Source organism: Lepisma saccharinum, chromosome 4 (assembly GCF_977018435.1).
Source record: "Lepisma saccharinum chromosome 4, izLepSacc3.1, whole genome shotgun sequence".
In the NCBI taxonomy this organism is placed as follows: domain Eukaryota; kingdom Metazoa; phylum Arthropoda; class Insecta; order Zygentoma; family Lepismatidae; genus Lepisma; species Lepisma saccharinum.
This window is the reverse complement of record NC_139232.1, coordinates 73,346,777-73,370,115: the sequence shown is the minus strand read 5'-3', so window position 1 is coordinate 73,370,115 and position 23,339 is coordinate 73,346,777. Positions and strand designations below refer to the sequence as shown.

The 23,339-nt window shown below is 35.5% G+C and overlaps 1 protein-coding gene across 1 annotated transcript in view; it reads right to left on the bottom strand.

The window, feature by feature from the left end:
- Positions 1 to 1,177: 1,177 nt before the first annotated feature.
- The window catches only part of slif (cationic amino acid transporter slimfast), a 125,208-nt gene continuing 103,046 nt past the window's right edge, over positions 1,178 to 23,339 (bottom strand). Inside the window, exons 8-14 of the mRNA XM_083120742.1 lie at positions 21,678 to 21,775; positions 18,088 to 18,227; positions 14,318 to 14,420; positions 7,601 to 7,770; positions 6,831 to 6,997; positions 6,182 to 6,290; positions 1,178 to 1,916 (exon numbers count right to left, since the gene is read on the bottom strand). Coding sequence (XP_082976868.1) covers positions 1,819 to 1,916; positions 6,182 to 6,290; positions 6,831 to 6,997; positions 7,601 to 7,770; positions 14,318 to 14,420; positions 18,088 to 18,227; positions 21,678 to 21,775 — 885 coding nt within the window. The 3' untranslated portion in view covers positions 1,178 to 1,818. The remainder of the gene's footprint in view (positions 1,917 to 6,181; positions 6,291 to 6,830; positions 6,998 to 7,600; positions 7,771 to 14,317; positions 14,421 to 18,087; positions 18,228 to 21,677; positions 21,776 to 23,339) is intronic.

Sequence of the window (23,339 nt, the reverse complement as noted above, 5' to 3'; positions counted from 1 at the left end):
GGCATGGGTGTGTTTTAATGTCTGCAACAGACTTGTAAAGAAAGGACATGTGATGGGTGCAAAGAACCTTAGTGTTGACGTACCCATAAAAATAACGAATATTTACAATATTTAACAGTTTTATTTAATTATTTACATAAATGCTAACACAAATCGCAGGCAAATAGTTTTACTTTATTGTTCTTGGTACAATATTTTACTTTTTTAATTTAATTTTGCAATAATAAATAAACACATAGCATGCCGTTCTTTAGCAATAATGCCTTTGATCATAGCCGTTCCTGCTTTCGCAATACAGACTTTTCATAAGCTTTCCTTGCGTATTTTACTGCAAGCCAGTGTTCAATAAACTCAAAGACTTTAGAATTATTTTCCCCTTATTCTTTGGACTAGAGGAAGAGATTTCGAGGATAACTAAATATCGTACATATCAATATTGCCTGAAAGTCATGTTTACGACCTCAAATTGTTCAGAATTCACTAATCAACATACTGGTATAATTGTCATATCACCTCGTTATTTTGAAAGTTTTTTTAGTAAAAATGTTAACAATACTCATAATTATATACTTAGTATATAGTAATAAGTCATGTGTTTTGCTGTCTCCGTTCATAGCTCCCCCCACCAAAGTTGATGGTTTAGCGGTCTCAGCCCCCCAATTTTGATGGTCTCTAGAACATTTCAAATGTGTATTTAAAGTTAAGTTCATGTTGCACAATTCAGAGTAAACTTTACAAGAGAAGCAAAATAATACATTAGATCCTCTTAAGCAAAATTATTTGAGGGGCTCTGCCCCCACATCATTAACATAGGGGGGGGGGGGCTCCAGCCCTCCCAAGCCCAATGGAGTTGGCGCCTATGTCCGTGACACGTCCATGTGATATGGATATTTTCCATGGATCTGATCTGGATATTTGTGGATATCCCTTGAAGATTTGTTCTGTAAGCAGACAACATATGCTTCCTTTTTCAAGAAACCCTACAGTTTTCAAAATCAGTACTATCTTGGAAGCTATTTATACCATGGAAAACATGAAAGAAGAAATTTTAAGAGAAATTTACTATTATCTCCAAAGAACTGGCTTTTCTACTTGCTGGTTCTCTCTAAATAAACACATGGATAATAGAAAAAATGCAACTAGATTTCTAAAATGTACATTTATTAACATTTTAAATATAAAGTTTGAAACACTTAATAAAACATAAATTACAAACTTTGTATTTTAATATTCTTTCAGTAAATGTAAAGGTATGTACATGAAATGCAGGATATTACATGCAATGAAACCAGAATTTGATACTTTGGTTATTAATACTAAAGTTTATATACAACATGAAGCTCTGTATCATGAAGACAGTAATATTTTGTTGTAAAAATATTTACAATACAGCGGTATAATTTTACCTTATCCATTAAGTTCTAAAATAATGTACATTATTACATGAAGCTAAAAATGCAACTAATGCATCATTTAATGATAACATGTAATACACAAATTATATGTGAATGGGACTTTGGAGAATTCCTGTTTCAGTAATTAACATAAGTTATTGTTAAAAGAGCACAATATGGAAGTAAGCTGTCCTCGTAATTTCCACCATGCAGGTACACAAGTCATTTTGCTATGTACACTATATTTCACTTTATTCTCGCTGTTTTAACATGAAGCATTTCATTTCCTTAATGCACATTTGGCCCCAGCAGAATAAAACACACAACTTTTCTTGTGAGTAAATACTCTCCTCTCCTCTTCAAGCACATAAAACATTTTCATATTGCAGTTTAAAATGCACACAAAGCTCGTGAACAGCATTCACTACAATTTTGAAGTTGCAGTTGGTTCATTCCGAGCTTGAAATTTTCTCTGCCCCTCTGAGCTGTTTTTGATCCCATACAGGAAATAAATTAAAAATCCTGAAAAAAATAAGCTTATTAAATTATAAATTGTTATTGTCCATACAATGACATTACACAACATGATTACTGTAACTTTAATCATCGTTGCAGAAAATATTCTCCCTTATCTTATTTGCTGAAACACATGTGAAGGCAAAATTACATTTTAACAAATGCAACACATTAGAAAATTATTTGATACCTGAATGTGAAGCTTATTATGTTCTAAAGTCACTGTCATTTTCAGGATTTGAAGAATTGAGTTACAAGACTACATTCGGCAGAGATTTTTATATTGGTGGAGACCCAGGGTTAAAAACATCACCAAGCTTCTCCAATACACAATTTCTTGATAACAAAACATTGATGTCCTCTACAGCCTGTGAAAGTTGGTCGGTTGTTCACAGCAACACTCTGTGTATGTCAAAAACTCAAAATGCTGACCAAGGCAGAAATTTATTTTATTATAAAACAAACTTAAACGTAACGTTTCAACCTTCTAGCAAGATCTTCTTCAAACTCTGCACCAAGTACAAATGTAACAAGGTACAAAACAGGACAATATATATATACACAAACATTATTCCCCTCCAGACTATTAGAAAGTTGTTCTGGAACATTCTAACAGGTGGCTTTCCCTTGTCAACTGTACTTTCACCTAAAAGTCTAAACATATGTTTTGTACCTTGTTGCATTTGTACTTGGTGGAGAGTCTGAAGAAGATCTTGCTAGAAGGTTGAAACGTTACGTTTAACCCCTTAAGTGGGTGTTTCGATTTTATAAATTGAGTTACAAGTGGGTAACCCGAGCTGTGTTCGGGGTTGCAATGTGTAACGTTAAACGGGTTGCCCGAGCTACGTTCGGGCAGGAAAGTTTATTCCAACTTCAGATCGGGTCACGCAAATTGTTCTCGGAAATTGTTGTGTTCACTATGCGGAATACGATGCGCAGTTGTTGTAACACACCTAAAAGGGAATTGAAACTACTGCACTCTTAATTTAAAGTAAACTGTCCAACTACATTGTCAAGGAGGGGGGAGGGAGGGAGAGAGAGAGAGAGAGAGAGAGAGAGAGAGAGAGAGAGAGAGAGAGAGAGAGTGTGTAACTTAAACCTAAAAGGGAATTGAAACTACTGCACACATAATTTAAAGTAAATCTTATGTTGAATCTTAGACCCAAATTCAGCGAGCCCCCAGTCCGCCCCTGTTACAGAGGGCACATTATAACATTACACGTCTTGTAAGTGAGAGAAAGGTGAATGAACATACAAACATTCAAGCAAACTGTACAAAACTGTACAAAACAAAATGTATCTAAGTATGTACTACTGTATATCCATTTAAAGAAAATAATTCCCCGCTACGGGAACATTGACTAGATCTGAAATGCACAAAAAGCCGCCAAATTCAAATGCCTGAGCACAACTCGGGCTCCCCGCTTAAAGGGTTAAGTTTATGATTTATAATAAAATAAATTTCTGCCTAGGTCAGCATATTGAGTTTTTCATATCATGGAAACAAGGTTTAATGGTGTTATAATCTGTGTATGTGTATCCATTAACCCCTCGCTGTTATTATCCCGATTATAGTGTTGTCCCCTCAAAAAAAACTTAAATATTTACACACACACACATATATTATGTGTAGAGGTAATTCCTTTAGGGAATACATATATCGTTCATATAAAATTTGTCTCTTGCTTTTTGTGTTGACAAGTCTTCAATCATGTCACCGAAGTTGAATTTTGACAGCACATCACTTTCTTTTTATAATTTGGCAAGTGAGGAGTCTTTTTTTTTTAAATACATTTTAGTTACATAGGGGAATTTGGAGGTAGAACTCAACAAATTCTTGATCTTGGCCATTTTTGGAGGTTATGAGATCAGTCCTTTTTATGCTTCAAAAAAGAGCTATAAGAATCATAGCTGGAGTAAAGAAAACTTATTCATGTAGAACTCTTTTCCGTAAACTTAATGTGTTAACTCTCCCCTGCATATACATTTATGAATGCTTAATTTATGTTAAGCAAAATATTTCCAACTTTGCCACAAATGAGGAAATACATGGCCTAAACACAAGGAATAACTACAAACTTCACATAAAACACTGCCGCCTCAACTTATGTAAGAAAGGTCCCTTAAACTCTTCCATAGATCTCTACAATAAACTACCACAAGATGTGAGGAAAGAACCAAACTTGATGATATTCAAGCACAAGATAAAATCAATGCTTCTGAAGCATGTTTTTTATTCTATAGCTGAATACATGGAAGCGGCTTTTACATAAGACAAATGTACATAATGTAGTATAATCACATATTATTCTTGTAAAATTAAATGTCAAATGAAAGTGGGTAATTAGTATATCTTCTCATGTTATATTTTTTTGTGATTTTGATATAATAGCAGAGTAAGACCCAATTTTTTACTAATTTTTGGCTATATATTTTGTATTTGTAAAATCTATTAATGTACCTGTATTGTAATGTAAGTATTGACATGTCCTATATTACCATGTACTGTAATTTGTACACACCGGTAGTCCTTGGACGCAAATAAACTAAACTAAACTAAACATACTCTGGCTGCCCTTACCCAATCAGCAACAAGGCTGGGAAAATTCCGACCTTACATCACCTACCAGGTCTGAATTGAACCAGGGTCTGCTCCATAGTAGTCAAACACCCTACCGACTGGACTCCCACAGTTTCGGTTCCCAAATATGTCTTGATTAATTTCAAACAAGAGAAGTTTCTTTCAGCACTCGCGACTTAGCAGACTTTTATGCACATCGGATATATTATACTTAGATTGAAGTTGCATGCAATGCGGTTTTGGATGATAATGATTTGGCTTGAAATTTGGCAAAATCTTTGGTAGGAGAGGTTTTGAGGAAGCAAAAATAGTAATATTTCCAGATCTTTATCTATTTGAGCTTGGGATTTGGTTCACTAAAAAGGGAATATGCCGACCAGGACAATTTTCTCCTTAGGCGTGCACACAGGGGCAAGGGGGGCAATTGCCCCCCTAATCATGGATGTCCGCAGATTTTTTTTCTACAGAGGGACAAGCAAGGTATTTTTCCATGAGCCATATTATCCCGATTATAGTGTTGTCCCCTCAAATAACACTGCTTGAATTTGAAATCATCACATTCCTGCATCCTCATTATAATAATTATTGTAAATTACTGTGACTGAAATCAAATTATACATGTGAAAATGTACTTTTATGTTGATATTCGTTTTCTAAGGGGGAGATATGGCCATCCTTGACCCTCTTCTAGATGTCCATGCTCCTATATTACTATATTTTCACCTAGAAATTTAGAATAGAGGAATCTTATTGCTGTTATTAAACGATATAATACTCTTAAAGAAAATGACGTATTTTCAAGCCGATGAGAGGTAAGAACAACTAAACTAAGTACTATTGCTAAACTGTCAAGTGGAGAAGGGGGGCCTTATATATACATACATCCATCAATGCAATAAAACTAAAACAATGAGATAAAATTAGGTTTTTCTTTCCCAATTGAACTTTCATCAAAGCTCTTGCCCCGCCAAATCACAGGGTCTGCGGGCTGCGCACGCCTATGATTCTCCCTTTCACATTTTTTTTTTTATCTTTCCTTACTAATGTGGAGGCATCACGCCCACTTTGATGTCTGTCAGCTTCTGCACAAAGAAGCATGGTGTCTGGTTCCTCTCCCAACAATAATTTATGACAGGAAATCGGTAGTAGGTTGAGGCCAAAAACAAGAAATTGAACTGGGTTCCTGGAAATTTTCTTCTCAAAAGATCTTTTTACTGCAGTCATTTGAAACCACGGTTCCCTTTTTTCTTATATTATGTAAGCTTATTAAAAATAGAGCTCTAGCGTTAATATAGGTTTCCTTTCTTTTCTTTCTTCTCTTCTGATGTGATAACATTTGCACAAGAAATTAATGTGAATGAAAGATTCAATAATATTATATACATATTTTGATAGTGCAAGGTTCTGTTCAGGCATGTGTCACACATCACTAATGGTGGCCCTGGAAGATAACCTAGTAAATGAGTTAAAATGCATAGAAACCTTGACTCAATTTTCTAAAAGATATTGTAAATATATAATCAAATACATTAGGATTTACTTTTTTTTAACTGGAATTTGTAAATATATATACTTCAAAAATCTATTATATATCTCCAAGAATAAAATATGTAATTTCATATAAAGATATCAAAGTAATATCTTTTTTTATAATTTATGTTGTTTGCTGTACACAAAAATAAGCACTCACCTACAAACATCCACACACCAAACCTAATCCATGTTTGAGAATCCAACTCAAGCATTAAGTACAGGTTTATAAAAATGCTCACACCTGGAACCACTGGAACAAGTGGAACCTGAGACAAAAAATTAATAAATTGTAAACACAACTTTTCTTCATTATTCATAACAAATTGTACAGTCAGGAGAAATTTTCCATTGTGAGGGACTTATTAACAATCAGAATGAAATTCCTACAATGTACAGCCTGTTTTTGGAAAACAACCTTGTATCTCAAAGTGCTGTCGATTTTTACAATTACCTATCTTGTGTGGCAAAAAGGGAAAATGTTTACATTGTAGGAATTTTATGGCATTTACAATGATTCCATCAATTTTCTCATAATTGTATTACTTAAGAGATTGAAAAAAAAATACGTCTGTAATGTGCACCGATAATTAGTGAGTCTTGCAGCGATAGACTGATCTCTATCACTGTATCTCTACATAATACTGGAGACACATAGGGCCACATAATCTAGTAATCCAGGATTGTGTAGAATGCTTGTTTACATCCACTCCTTCCTCCAACCAATTTTATACTGCTACTCTATATGACTGATGCAACCATTGATAATCATAATTTAGAAACTTTGTTTATAATCTGACTACACTTACCTTAAAAGTTAATTTTTTATTAGATGATGGCTGTCTTCCAATAATAAGTAAAATGAGCAATAAAATGAAACCAAATATAGTTGTGATAATGACTGCCCATGGTTCTACATTTGTTAGTTCCTCCGAGGCAAAAATTATACAAGCACAAAAGGCTAGTACAAAAAGACCTGTAAATAAAATAGCAAGAAATGAGAGGAATATCTTTAATGATGTCTTATTTATAGCTCATACTTTTCAACATGAGTATGAGTTGTACATACATATGCACCTTACAAATATATCTAAGACCTTATTACCTTGAAAATGTAATTGTTCGCACACCATGATATTTCATTACTAATATAATGAACTTGGAATCCTTGTATTTGTAACCATCTATGAACTTAAGAATGTTTCACTATTTTTTTCAACCCTCTTGTGCCACTGCTTCTATCATTTTTCACAGTTTGAAATAAAAAATAATAATTTTCATTGCGAATTTCAGAGAAACATTTTTGTATTTTCTTCTAAATGATCAAGAAAGTATTTCAATTTAAAAATTACCTCATAATGTTCTTTACATTAGGTACTATTTTCTGGCAAAAACAAATATTCATTTTTCCTAACCCCCTCCTAGAAAATATCCCCCTGCCCCTCGGCCTCTTCATTATTTTTTCCTCTTCACTTTTAACTTCACTACTTTAATTCTGAGAAATGTTTTGATTCTATCTCATATCAAACTTTCACTAATAAGAGTCTTTACCTTTACAAATGAATTAGATAATACTCACTGAATATTACAATTCCCCACTTTGAAATTGAAGATGACAGTTTAGTTGGTGTTTTTATCATTGCAACATTTAACATCTGTTTTATAACATTAGAAAATGATGTACTGTCATCTCTATCTTCTTTTGAACCAGCAGTTCCATTATATTCTCCATTATCATCATCTTGATACCTAAAAAGAAGAATATGTATGAGTCATTCCATGCCAAATCAACACAGATATATGCAATTTCCAACCTGACCATCTCCGATTTTCATGCAATTTGGGGATCTGAAACTATGCATGGAACTTAGTAACTATGAAAATTTTTAGTTTCGTGCATCTTGTAATTGTTAAATTATTCAAGGTCAAAGTTAGCAGAAATTGCCCTTTTTGAGCCCGCTTAGCTATACTAAATGTGCTGTAACTCCGCTCCTATTTCACCTAGGAAGCTCAAATGAAGCCTATTGTACAGAGAATTGAACAAGCTTTCCACTGATATATAACAAGCCTACCTTTGGATAAAAATATAATTTTATCACGTGACCTTGACCTTTGACCTTGAATATCTCAAACCACGTAATCACCAAAAATCGTGAAAAAAATATATTTGGTCCCTCATGCCATACTCTAAAACATATCAAAAAATCATTCTGGGACTGCAATGGGATCAGAAGATACAAATTAATATGTGTAACTATGTGACTGATAAAAGCCTCATTACATGAACTATGACGAGTCAAAAGTCCCTTAACAGCCTCTACAAAATGTAAAGGAGTTATCCTGGTTATGAAAGAAATAGGTTAGGCACAGGGAGATCCCTAGCTGTGTTTGTCCAGCGCAGGTCGGGCACATTGTTGACCGTCATATTGAATTCAACGCAAAAATTTCAAAGGATAGTGAGCACACTCATTGATGTCTCTCACACTCACATAGAACATTTGGCAATGTAGCAAGTGCAACATCATCGCAAGCAGCAACTATGCCTTCTCTCAGATGGTCAATATCACTGACTTTTAGTACATGCACCATTCTCTTCAAATGTTTCTGAAGGTAAAAGTCCTCCTAAGATGTTAAATCTGGGGAATGTGCAGACCTTTTAATATATCCCTGTCAGCTCATCAATCTACCTAAAAATTTTCCGTGAAGAAATTGCCACAATGTCCATATAGTGTGGTCACACACTGTCCTGTTTCAAAACTCTGGATAAGTGCCATATCCCGTAAGCAAGGATGAAAAATCTGTTCACTTAACAAATCCAAGAATCCCTCACCATTTAAGGTTCCGTTGTTGAATATGGACTAACCAATCCCGTTCTCCATACACTATACCACATCATCAGCTTACCAACAACAACCACTCGGCTGGGATCTATCTACTGTAGATTATCAAATGACAGGTATTGAATATTCTTTTTATTAACTTCACCGTGAACATAAAAATTAACTTAGTCACTGAAGAATTTTTCATTCCAAAGGAAGTGTCACGTAATTGTTTGAGATCCTTTTCCCACTATTCTTCACTATTCAACTACTTGGTGAATGTCACTGATTATAATCATATGCAATGGTGTGTATACTTCTTTCTCTCCCAAGATGTTAGCGTGATCTTGATGACTTCCTAACACGTTAGGAGCATTCTAATGCTTTGTTTTTAACACCTCGAAAAGGAGAAAATGGTCACAAGCATACAGTAATAACTTTTTGCTGGTTAAGGATACTTTGGAAAAATCTTCGCCGTTTCATTTCCCGTGAAGTTCTAGCCTGCTTTGTATATCACTTCACCCCCTCCCCTTTCAAATTTTTGCGTTGAATTCAATATGGCGGTCAACAATGTGCCGTAATTGCACTTGACACACACAGCTAGGGGTCTCCCTGTGCCTAACCTATTTCTTTCATGACCAGGATAACTCCTTTACATTTTGTAGGGGGTGTTAAAGGACTTTTGACTCGTCATAGTTCATATAATAGGGCTTTCATCAGTCACATAGTTACACATATTATTTTGTATCTTCTGATCCCATTGCAGTCCCAGAATGATTTTTTGATATGTTTTAGAGTATGGCATGAGGGACCAAATATATTTTTTTCACGATTTTTGGTGATTACGTGTTTTGAGATATTCAAGGTCAAAAGTCAAGGTCACATGATAAAATTATATTTTTATCCAAAGGTAGGCTTGTTATATATCAGTGGAAAGCTTGTTCAATTCTCTGTACAATAGGCTTTATTTGAGCCTAGGTGAAATAGGGGCGGAATTACAGCACATTTAGTATAGCTAAGCAGGCTCAAAAAAGGGCAATTTCTGCTAACTTTGACCTTGAATAATTTAATAATTACAAGACAAACGAAACTAAAAATTTTCATAGTTACCAAGTTCCATGCATAGCTTCAACTCTCCAAATTTCATGAAAATCGGAGGTGGTCAGGTTGGGGGCTGTGTTGATTTTGCATGGAATGACTCTTATACAATAATCATCCAAACTGTTATATATAGGGTATACCAATTTGAACGTCAGATCTTTAAGATTAGATAGAATGAAAATCACAAGTGATAATGACATATATATTTTTTTTATTTTGAAGAGCAAACAATGGCATTATGTTTTGAACAATATGTCATTCAAATATCATCCTCTGCTTTGGTAGGTGGAATGGATTCTGAATGTCCAATTTTCCAGCACGTCAGCACACATATTGAGCGGTATAGCCTCAATGGTTCATTCGAAGTTCCGTTTCAGGTCACTAACTGTGCATGGCTTAGTCTCGTAGACCTTAGATTTGATATAACCCCATAGAAAATAATACAGGGAGGTTAGGTCACATGATCTTTTGGTGGCCAGTTCACATCACCCTTTCTGGACAGAACTCATCTGGGGAACTTTTCCTACAATAATTCCATTGTTTGGCGAGTTGTGTGGCAAGTTCCACCGTCCTGTTGGAAAAACACATTGTTCATGCCAAGATTTGCCAGTTTAGGCCACAAAAACTGCACCACCATATTCCTGTATCGCTCCCCATTGACAGTCAAGTGATTTCCATGTAGGTCCTCAAAAAAATAAGGCCCAATCAAGCCATTGGCCCAAAAACCACACCACACAGTCACTTTCTAAGGATGATGGGGTATGTCCAGAATCACTTGCGGATTTTCATCTGCCTAAATCCTACGGTTTTGTTTGTTAACGTAGCCATGAAGAAAAAAATGTGCTTCATCGGAAAAGATGATGAAATTCCTCTCAATGCCCGAAATGTTTGTCGAACTGAACACGAATTTTGATAATAAATTCGAATAATTTTTATGCGTTGTTGCATTGTGTATCTCTCCATGATAACTTGCCACAGACTACTGCACACAGATGTCACAGTTCCATCTCCCCATTCCAGTCAGTGTTGCCATAACAATCTTTCAAAGTTCTGACGTTCAAATTGGTAGACCCTATACATATATCAAATATGAATTATTTCCCTTTACTCCTTATATTTAATATATATTTTAATTCATGAATAATATACAGTATAGTGGTCACAGAATAAAAGGAGTAAAATCTACTAGAAGTAGCTTTAAATAATATCATTCATTCTGTCTCATATGAAGGTAAAGTTCCCTGTGTATATAACACCATGTCACCCCCACACATACTCGATCTTGGCCATTTTGGAGGTGATGTGATCAGCACCATGCTCTGATTGCCTTTACCTCCCCCCCAGGGTTGCCCTCAGGTACCCATTGATTTGAGGCTGGGTGATCCCCAGAGTCGCTTTATTCGGGGACAAGACCAGAAAAAAATCTGACCTTAGATCACACACCCAAAGAATTGAGCCTGGGTCTCCCACTTGGAAGTCAGACACCCTACTGACTAGACCACTGCAGCTCTTATGATACTCGCATAAAAATGGTTTAAGAAACAGTAAAATGCATAGAGAAATTTGTGAAAGAAAGTCAAGAGAAGGATTTTTAAGCTTTGGAAGTATACATAAAGAAGTTGAAATTTTGCAAGGAGGCATAAACTTAAGGTTGAAGCTGTGCTTACTATGTAAAGATTTTAAGCAGTGACAATTGTTAAGTTGTATAAATTTATGTAAAAAAGAGAGGGGGAGGTTGCCATTGTCGTCAACTTATTATAAGCATTTGACTGACATGCAGAAGATCCATGGATTCACAGGGTAGGTGATCTCAGGTGGGAATTTTTGAGACCATGTTCCTGCTTAATGTGTCTCTGTGGTTCACTCAGCCTCCAATGCAATAGATATCTATAGTTCGACCACAAGGGAAAAAAACTTCGGTGATAAGCATTCGCGCATCTTCCCTGCCATTATCGGTGATCGAAGCAGTGTTGCCAGGTCAGACTTGAAAAAAATCGGGAGATTGTTCCTTCAGAAACCAGAAAATCTGCTACAAAATCCGATGATCTAATAGTAGCGGATGAATGACGTTCTCAAAAAGGGGGGTGGAAGGGACAGCATTGGCGTGTGCACTGGGAGGCAAAGGGACCTCCGCAGATTTTTTCCAGCAAGAGGGAAACAGTGTATTTTTATCAGGCGGGTAAACGAGGCATATTACCCCGTAATAGCGTTGCCCTCTCAGAAAACATCACTTGAGTTTGAAATTATCACGTTCGTACATCCCTATTATAATAATAGATGTAAATTACTGTGACTGAAATCAACTAATATGTCTGAAATAATAGTACTTTTATGTCAACATTCATTTTCCAGAAGGGGAGGGACACAATAAGAGCCCTCTGCTGGGGTGGCGCATGCTGTTTACGGTGTAAACCTTACAGATACTTTTGTAACAATGGTGCTAAACCTAGCACCCTGTGTTTGGCGAAAATAAATCAAACATCTCCATTTCAGGAGTGGACATGTTTTAAACAAAAGAAAGTAAACCATCCGATGGAACCAACCAACGTCTTTAATATCTTCCGCAACTTTGCCCGTTCTCAGCACCGACACAAGGGGTTTGCGATGCCTATATTTTCGCAAAGAATATTTATGACAGGAAATCGTAGAAAGTTGTGTTCACAAATGAAGCTAACGTGCCGCCTTTCGTTGTCGTGATTTTCCACAATCTTTCAAGTCAGATGCTAACAAATAAATCAATTTGCCTTCAGCTGGTGTTCGGTGTACAGGTATCGTTATTGGTGGGCACACGTCCTGCGCTGCACCATAATGAGAAAATGCATTATGTATGTGAAATATATTGGTGAATTATTCAGCATGTCTTCCTCAATAATTGAAGATAAACAACGCTTATGCTAGAGTGCTACCTATCCTCCCTATCTGCTAGAAATACACACACACACACACATATTACCCGTAGAGGCACAAAAGCGACGTAAAATAACTAAAATAGATATAGATTTTGGGGTGGAATAAAATACAACCATCTAAAAATAGTAATATGGTAATAGTAATAAAATAATAATAATTATGTCGTAGCACAATTGAGTAGATGTTTGGCATAATTTCACAGTTCAAACAGCACTTTTCATGGCTGAGTGGAGTTCCACTCTATCTCTCCCCTCCATGTTCAAGTAAGATGCTCAGGAAACGTATTTTTGAGCAGGCCGTTGGAGGTTCCATAGAATAGTTTGTAAAGCAATTCTCCCGAGAAATCAATAGGCCTGGCAACACTGACATGGGCCGCACTGAAGGCTGCTTCTGCCTGCCCTTTCCCACACCCGCCAGCGCAATGCGGTTCTGCTCAGGTTTTTTTTTTTTTGTGGTTCCACTATAGGGGCCAGAGTGGGTGTTAATCACATTACCTCCACAATGACCCAGATTTTGAATGTGTGGAACCCATGCCTCCACACATCTCTATGGACTTCCGTGGCTTGTTGCAATATGCAGGAATGCTTATATGTACCCACACCCAAGGATAATACAGTTTTATATGAGAAAGGATCAAAGTACATGGGGATCCACTTGTGTAATTAACTTCTTAACCACATCAAATGAATCGAACCTTGCAAATCTTTTAAGGGAGAGCTAAAAAACACTTGCCGCAACACTGCTTTTACTCATTTGCAAAGTAGGCAAGAATAGAATAATTAATAATAAATTATAGATTTTAAATTATATGAGTGAGTTTCAAAATGTCTGCTATCTGTAGATTAACAAAAATGAATTATGGTTCTTCTATTTTTAGCAGAGGTGACTCAATATAGGAAAGTGTTAATTACATGAAAGAAACATGTAGAAACATGCCTAAATATGTTTTAAAATTGATGTTGATTTTCAACCATTTACCCAAGGTAAGACCAACATCAATTTGTCAACCAATGTAAAATCAACCTTTCCCACATAAAAACTGCAGTTGGCCCAACGGTTGTAGTTACGTGGGTTGTATTAAACTTTCCTAAATCATAACAACTTCCAGCAAACAACTCAAGCCAAGATTGCACCTATTAGCACCACCAGATGGAAAAATTGGAACTACCACCAGCTGGGAACTAACAAAGCAGTGACACACTGCCATCTCTGTCCCAGAAGATGTAACCTTTATTAATGAATGAGTGGTCCTTCGAAATTAATCTGGCAACACAGAAAAACATAATATGGCCTATACAATATTGAACCCTCATTTACCACACCTACCATAAATTCACTAGTGTTGTGTTTAAAAAAATAATGGGAATAGATTTTAATCTGTAGGGTAAAAAACATATGATGAAATATACTCAATCACACGTGACAATACTGTCAGAATTGCACAGTAAGACAAATTTATTACAAACCTCAGAATGAGAACACAAACTGCAACAATAGTGTATGCCAAAAGTGTGCCTATTGACATCATGTCTATGAGCTGGTCAAGATTAAAAATCATTGCCATAAAACCTGAAAGTAAAGCAAGATTAAATTATTATCATTTGCAATTTACATTATACTAAATAAAAATGCCACTAAAACATATCCAAAGTATGTAACATAATTTCTATCAGTAAAATAATAAAATAACCTGTGGCTCGACAGCCCTTGAAGGGCCTAGGCAGATCTCCCAACTGGCAGTCTCCCTACCACATTCCTACCTAGAGGTGTGGAGATCTTCAACCAGTAATGGGGTGACGTGGGGTCAGCACGTCGAACCCTCAGTTGTGATAGGAAATTTTTGAGACCGGATTATGCTACTCACTCGTAGCTCCCAATTTTCCTCACGATGGTGGGTTGCCACCAGTCCTATACACAGGCTGAGAACCCAGAAACTGAACCCAGGCAGACTCGAACCCATGCTATCCCGCAGTTGGAGCCCAAAGCACAGTGCATTAGACCACACAGCCACAGAGGAGGACAATTTCTATCATTATTTTTGTTAAAACTCTGATAACAATCTTAGATAGTTTTACGTTTTACCTAGTTAAAATGTTCCTAGGTTTCATGCCAAATGAAACTAACATTAAAGAAGCTAACAAGATTTACAATGGCCACCTTTATTTACTGGAACAACAAGTTCAAGAGATGCCACCTTAACAATTGTTGTTAGATGATTCAAGTAATAATGGTGAATTTTAAAACAAATTATTTTTATAAATGCAACTTCATTTGCACTCATACAAGAATAAAATTACTTTTAAAATATGTAAGAAGTGTCTTGTTGCAATTCATCAATTCTCTGTATGCAGTTCTTTCTACAGCTGCATTTTGTGCAACGTTCAGGGTTAGGAAATTTCCAAGGAGCATTAATTTAGAGTTTCTTTTTCTTTCTTAACACATTGGCAAATAGTGCAATTTTTAAGGGTGTAAACTGACAGAGTTGAATTTCACTTAGTCATTTGGCACCATCAACCCTTTTATTACTCTGGAGAACTTGTATTTTCCTTAATGCATATCTTGACAGAAATGTGGTCAGGACCTCATGGGACCAACATTTTTTAACAGTGCAAGAGCACCCAAACTATATTTCTAGATGCATGCTAGATTGTATGAATGCTCGAGTGTCTACACATTCCCTCCATTATGTGTAGGTTTCATTCTTCTTAGCATTAGAATTGTCAAAATAATTGAATGCCAGTTGTAGAATTGTCACAAGGAAAAAATCACATACAAACAATTGTGTAAGATTGTGATTCTTTTCTTTGTTTATGCAGGGTTAGCCCCTCCCCACCCACCCACCCCCTCCAACTACAGAGGTAGGGTTAAAAACTAGTTTTTTGATGTCTTGCATATTTCTTATATGTTGCCATTATTTACATTTTTGAATGCATATTTACCTTAGCATCATTCGGGAGCTTTTGTGTGGAATTTTAGCAAGTATAATGTTCAAATTGTAGCAACATTGGAAGCTATTTCCATGACTGGGTTATATGAAGCTAGTTGCAACAAGTGTCTGCTTGGAATTGGCTGTGTGGACAACTGTTTGAGGCATCTCGGTTGTGGCGAATGATTGCCTTGTGTGAGAGGGGGTTAAGCAACACAGCTTCTAGAGAAAATCACATTAAGAAAATCAGGTGACAAAATATGTGTTCAAAGCAGTGGCGTACGCAAGGAGGGGTTTACGGGGTTTAACCCCCCCCCTTTGAGCTTGTGAAATGTTATGAAAAATTCTGTGGAAAAAATTTTAAATTGCCAATTTATTACAGTCAAAGATCTGGGACAATACTATTACCAATACCACTAGTACTAATAATAGTAATAATAATAATAATTGAATTATTATTTCCATGCAGCATGGAGAATAGCACAGCATTCCAAACACATGCGTCTTTCAGAGTGATGCCTCGAAAATAAACATGAAATATTGAAAATAAAATATGAGGGCAACTATGATTTAAAAGAAAAAAGTTGTTTTGTATCTCAGTTGCAACAATGTTCTATACACTAACGTACGCAGGATTTTCATTCGGGAGGGACTGGAATAGTAAATGTGGATAGCACATGGCTTAGTTTTGGAGAGCAGGATGCATAATTAATTATTTAGTATTTTTGGAGCTTTTCAGTCTATTAAAATTATATTCAAAGACAAAAATGGTAATCTGACTCACTTGAAAAGAGGTTTCGCATTTACACATTTTGATTTTTTAAAGTTCTTAACAGATTCTTATTTGAAAATTCTGATTTTCTCAAAATTTTGGTAGGGGCTGTAACATCATCAGCCACCCTTCTACGTATGCCAGTGTTCAATGAACATGTATTTTTTTTGTGTGTGAACAATGAGAATTAACTAAAGAAAGTTATTGGTTCGTTGTAAGTGGCTAATATATAGACAAAGGCTAGGTGGACAAGAATAGTCACCAGTCCACCTTCCCTTGTTTACCGCAACACGTTTGAATGTCTGTTTAAAATGTCTCACCTTGTTGACTAGACAATTCAAACAACAATAAGCTTAACTATTGCAAAATGTTTTGTTGGTAAGAACAGCGAGACAATCCAGATGTGAATTATCGGGGACATTTATATGGGGAAGAAGCTGGAAAAATTCCAACCAATTTCGGGAATCAAACCCAAATCTCCCGCATGGTTGTCAGACGCTCTACTGACCAGACCACCTCAGCTCCTTGGATGAGTTCCATACTTTGATTATTTAAATTTATTTTAATATATTTTCTTGTTTTTATGGATCTTCTTCACACTTAAAATGTCTCACCTCATTGACCAGGCAATTATTTCATAACAAAGAAACAAACAAAAAAAATGCTCCCAGAATTTGATAAAAATCAAATGACTAGAAAGTAATTTTGTTCTATTGCTTTCATAAATACTATATTTATGTAGATCTTTACTACTTAATAGTAGTACTGGTATTAGTAGTATTATTAGTAGTAATTCAGCTAATTAATTAATTATAAGTATTATTATTTAATTAAAGTATAATGAAACAATGACATTGTGAATTTGGAGAAAGTTTTAGAAATAACCCCTTCCTTGATAAAATCCTGCGTACGCTACTGGTTCAAAGCTTACTTTATATAAGTCTTGATCCATGAAGCATAAAGTGAAAAAAATTCAATCTTATTCAGTAATCCATAAACATTTAGTATTTTTTTAAAAAGTACTATAATATTTCTAAATATAATAGAAAAATACAAGGACTTAAAATAGATAAATCAGTACTCTAATCTTGGGGCAAAGAAATCAGTACTCTTATCTGTATCTGCTGATATCAGTTTATTATCAGATAATTTTACTGATTCAATATCTACAAATTTGTAACTAATGGCATATTTCTCCTGTATTATTAGTGCTACTGTGAAAATAAATGTATAATACATAAACCCTAATTTTCTAAAGTAAATGCCTAAATACAGTTTCTTTCCAAAGCAAAATTTATTGCAGTCACCTAGTTACATACTTAAATTAAGAAGGTGAAGAACTCTTCATGTTTTTCAAGAACATGCGCAATTTTATACTGGATCACTAGAATATTGGTTATCAGTAAATTCCACATTGTTACTTTATCATTATCAGCTAAAATTTCATGTTGGCCAAACCCTACAAGGTCGTGACAACATCCCCACTGTCTAAATGCATATGCCGGTACAAAAAAGAATGAATTTTTATATGACTTTACCTGCTAAAATTCCCGACAGAATGGTTGCTATGAGAGGTGTTTGAGTTCTTGGATGAACCCTGGCCAGGAAACGAAACAAAATGCCATCATTTGCCATAGCATACAAGACACGAGGTAATGGAAACATCGCTCCAAGTAAACTGAAAACCCACAATTAAAATTCAAAAGAAGTTTGAAATAACACATACTACATTACATGGGACAAGCGACAAATAATAAATAAATAAATAAAATCATCAATAATATGTATTGCTAATTAGTAGAGGCACATATTTTTGGTAAATAAAAAAGCAAAATTTTAGTACAAAAACGAAGTCCATTTCAGGTTCAAAAGCGGTAAATAAAAATAAAATTTCAGTGTTATAGCGGTGAAAAATAGGATCAAAAGCAGTATATAAAATTACATTTTGGTTTTAAAATTGTGAATATAATTCTAAATTTGATTTAAAAACTGCACTTAATACAGAAAATAAACATATCTATTCTAATAGCACATTTATGTAGTTACCAGAGTATTAAGTTTATTCCTGTATAAAGGGGTCAATTTTTGCTTCTCAAATATTTACAGCAGAATTAATTTTCCGTGAATTGCATAACTCATAGGATAATTCAATATTCAGAAAGTGTCACATCAGTAAATAAACTCTAAATTTCGTATTTAAGAGCTTATCTCGCATTTTGCAGTTCATTTCGCATCATTTCGTGACAAAACAGGGTAGAAAAATGCACCTCACACCTTTCAGAAACATGAAAAATTAACATTCAATGTGTTATTTCACATTTCGTGTTTTCATCAAAAATGAAATATGCTTGCCTCTACTAATTATCCATCTAAGATTTTCTAGGTAACACTAATATACAATCAGTTATCAAATTACATCGCAAATCACTTAGTTGCATTTAGTTTCTTCAAATGGAGCGCGCAAACAGTGTTGGAAAAGGTAATTTCAGTTCAGTTTTATGTTCCTGTACAACAACTTCCTTTCCTTATACAACAGTTTCATCCAAGGAAAAATACTCTACAAAGAAGGAAATTGCAGAACTACTAAGTTCAGTGGATGTACATAATACACTTCCTCACAAGAGCATTATTGTGTATAGTATTCAAAACCTCCACTCTTATGCAAATGATACTTGGATATGACTATTCTATTTCTTGTAATTCCTTTTAGATTTGTTTGACAATTTACCTAGAGGTATATTACCCCTACTGGAAATTCTGTCTACTGTTTTCAGTAGATCAAGAGACCTACTGTTTTCAGTTGATGAACTCTACTGCTAATGTTTTCTACTGTTTTTAGTAGCCCAACTGTGTCTACTGTTTTCAGTAGCTGAACTGTACTGCTAATGTTTTCATTGACATAATTGTACAACTAATGTGTTCAGTACATTGCTCTATGAAAACAGTACTATTATCAGTAATGAAAAACTTCTTATCTCTACAACTGAAAATGCAATGGAAAAATCATATGAAACAACTAAAATAAATGCATGGTAAAGCATATATGGAATTTGCAGTTTAGGAATACTTTCACACAACAAAAAATCAAATGTATTGAACACGTTTTTAAGTGTGTAAAAATACAACTGTAGAAAATTGACATTGTTCTTCCTGTATATTCACACGAAAACAGCAAACTATTAGGTTAAACAAAGACTTGACCCTCAATGCTTAAAAAACCAAAACAAGTATACACTGTTGACTATGTTGCTCAAAAGATTGCTCCTTTCTGCAGTTGCATTACACAGATATAATAAAAACCATGGAAATTCCATGCTGAAAAAACAAATCAACTGATATGATCATATATTCAAACTACTAGCTGCTTTAATGTTAAGTTATTTCTTAATAATAATAATAATAAATGAGTTATAGTAAATTTTTCATTAATCTTCAGTAGTATTCATTAGAAAAACGGTAGAAATTCAGTTCATGTACTATTTTTCCAATGCACTTCAAAATCACTGTAAATATGGTGTCAAGCATTAATCCGTCTATTCTTGGAGTCAATAAATGATTATATAATATATTGTAGCAAGTATTATGCATTATTATATTCACATTGTTTTTCCAATACAGTAGCCCTACTATGTACAGTAGCTATACAGCAGATCTGCAATTGGGTATCAGTACATTTCATGAACACACTAGAAGACATTTGAAAACAGTAGAAATTTCCATCAGATGATTATGCAGCAGATACAAATTAATTGCTTATTACAGGTTTGTTAGATACCAGCACTTCAGATTGAGAAACTAAGATTCCAAATTTCCAGCCTTTATGAATTCATGTGAACAATTTTCTGAGTTTGTGGGCTGATTATGATTGGTCATTCCTTACATGGCTCCTGTATACATGAACAAAGTGTTTTAACATACAAACATATAATCACTGTGTGCTAATTTAGATTTGAATTTCGACTTGCTCATCCATACTTATTTTACAAGGGAAATTGGGAATTTTCCAGTGCATGGATTGTCACCTAGTTTCAGGGTAATACTGCAAAACTCCAGTTTAGTCACAAATTATGACATTTTCTTGGAAGTTTGGGTTGCTTTCAAAGTTTGCAAGAATGTTAGAACAGACATGAACATTCATTGTTCTTTTTGCTCAGGAGTAAGGAGTTATGGCACCACCTTCACACAATTTTTTCATCCCAAGATCCTTAGGTAAAACCTGCCTAACACTTCCTTTATCCATGTTTCCTAATTCAGTAATTGCGCAAATGCTCAAGAGACCAACAATAATAATTTGAGCCACTTTGATTGATTGATTGATTGATTTAGTTTATTTTACTTCGCGTTTTGTGCCTCTTGGCTAATTTGCGAAGATGGGGATGAGTGATGAAATGATGAAATTGATGAATGGACATTCACAAACAACCAAGCCCGACCGGGATTCGAACCCGGGACCCTTGGCGGTTGAGCCACTTTGAGAAGTGCCGATAACATTAAAAAAGTGCAATGGTGACCAGGGCATGGAGCATCTCTAATGTCTTGCCTCTTATCTTTAAATTTCTTGAACCATTCAAAAACTTAAGTATGACACAAACACACTTCCCCCAAACAAATTTTTAATTTCAGTAGCTGATTTTCCTAGTTTTGTGAGGAATTTTCATGCACTGTTAGTACTCAATATCTTACCAAAACCAAACAGAGCTTTGGTACATGACTATTCCAAAAATTTCAAAGGCTATAGCTGAATTTTTCAACACACGAGTGAAATATTGTATGTAAGTGGAGGGGAGAAGAATGCCCTACACAATCATTGCTTGCAATACAAACACTTCATCAAATCCAACTACTGTTGGGATTGTTTGAGATTTTGTTTGAGTCCACTTTATGCACAGATAGGTTATTTGATACTGAACCTACAGTTTAAAGTGGAATCCAAACCATGGCTATGTGCCTCCACCGGGTATCGAATCCAGGACCCTTGATTACAAGGTGACAGTGTTACCACTATGCCATCAGGAAGACCTCCAACCACTGTTGGATTCAGGAGTGAATATGTTAATTTCATATAAAATGTTAATACATTATGTTAGATTTGTAAACACTACTTTGACTACTTCTAACAGTAATTTACCTGGTGCACAAAGCAAAGATTGCTCCTATGGATACAATCCATTTTATTTCAGGCCATCCAACTGCTTCATATGCTGCTATGAAGGGAGCATCTGCATCCTGTTGGAAACATTAAAATCTCAATAATGAAACAATATTATCAAACATAATCCAGGTCAAATCTAAAAAGTATGTCCAGGTTATTTTGTATGACATCTATGTAAGGTACTGCAAAAATATTCTAGACTCAAAGTTTTCTCAAGTTTCATTCAAGTCCATTATATGCTCACATGGCCTAATCAGGACTGAGCCCATAATCTAAATTGGGATCCAAACCACTGTGCACTGTGCCTCCACCAGAAACTGAACCAAGGCCCCTTGTTTAATTTTTAAAACTGTTATCAAACTTTACTTTATATTATGAAATGTGCTCGAAGTGGGGAACTCCCAGCTGGGGAGGGGGATGTTTGTATGGATCAACATGAATACAATGTAGTAGGTGTTTATGCAGTTCATCCTAGCTGTAGGAATGCTTTATGAGCATTTTTCTAAACTTGGGTTGGAATCACCCATTATTATCCCCAGAGGCCGAATTGGAAATAAATTACTGCTGGTATGCTCAGACCTGTCTTATGATAATCCTTTTTAGGGGGGATTTCTTGAATTGTACATAGATTCTCATTCTCTGTCTTTTATCACCACGAATTTAGCTCCTTTCTTATTTGTGCCATGAATGAATTGTAATAACTTATTATGTATTAGACATTAAACCACTCACTACTCCAGAAGTTCCTAAGACCACGAAAATCAGCTATAAAATTAACATACATGATCACTGTGATGTATCCTGTCAACTAATATAAGGTATGCCCAAATGAAAAGGAGACCATTGCTGTAGCGGTGTTGTATCTAATCGAAAAAGGTAAATGTGTTTACCGATAGATGGCGCAGTGTTTGTCCCAGTTTGCAGGTGTAGCGAATGGCTTCGCCTGCTGTTTTCTCAGTTGGCAAGAGTTGTTTTATTCGGATGGGTGCGTTATGGATTCCTCCAGATCAGCGCAGAGAGCTGTAATCCAATTTCTTCAAGCAGAAGGTGAACATGCTTCACAAATTTATCGCAGGATGAAGGACGTTTACGGAGAGTAGTGTCTCACACATTGCACCATATTCCGTTGGTGTCAGCGTTATGCGAAAGCATCAAGGCAAAGTGCATGTTGTCATCAACACTGCCACGATTGCTGCTGTGGATAATCTCATTCGTCAGAATCGTTGGATCACCACACGTGAAATTGCTGCTGAACTGTCGATAAGCAAGGAAACTGTGCAACACATAATCCACAACAAGTTGAGTTATGCCAAAGTTTGTGCACAATGGGTGCCCAAGCATCTGTCAGAGACGCAGAAGGTGGAGAGCTCCAGGACAATGGTAGGCCACATGTGGCCAAGAAGACCCTCGACCTACTGGGAACATTTCAATGGGAAGTCCTCACACATCCTCCGTACAGCCCCGATATTTCCCCATGTGACTCCCATATCTTTGGCCCCTTAAAACAATCACTGAAAGGTCAACGGTTCACCTGTGACAAGGAAGTGCAGAACACCATGGAAAACTGTATCCGTAAGCAACCCAGGAGTTTCTACACTGAAGCCATCCACTCCTTTTCTACGCGCTGGGATCAGTGCA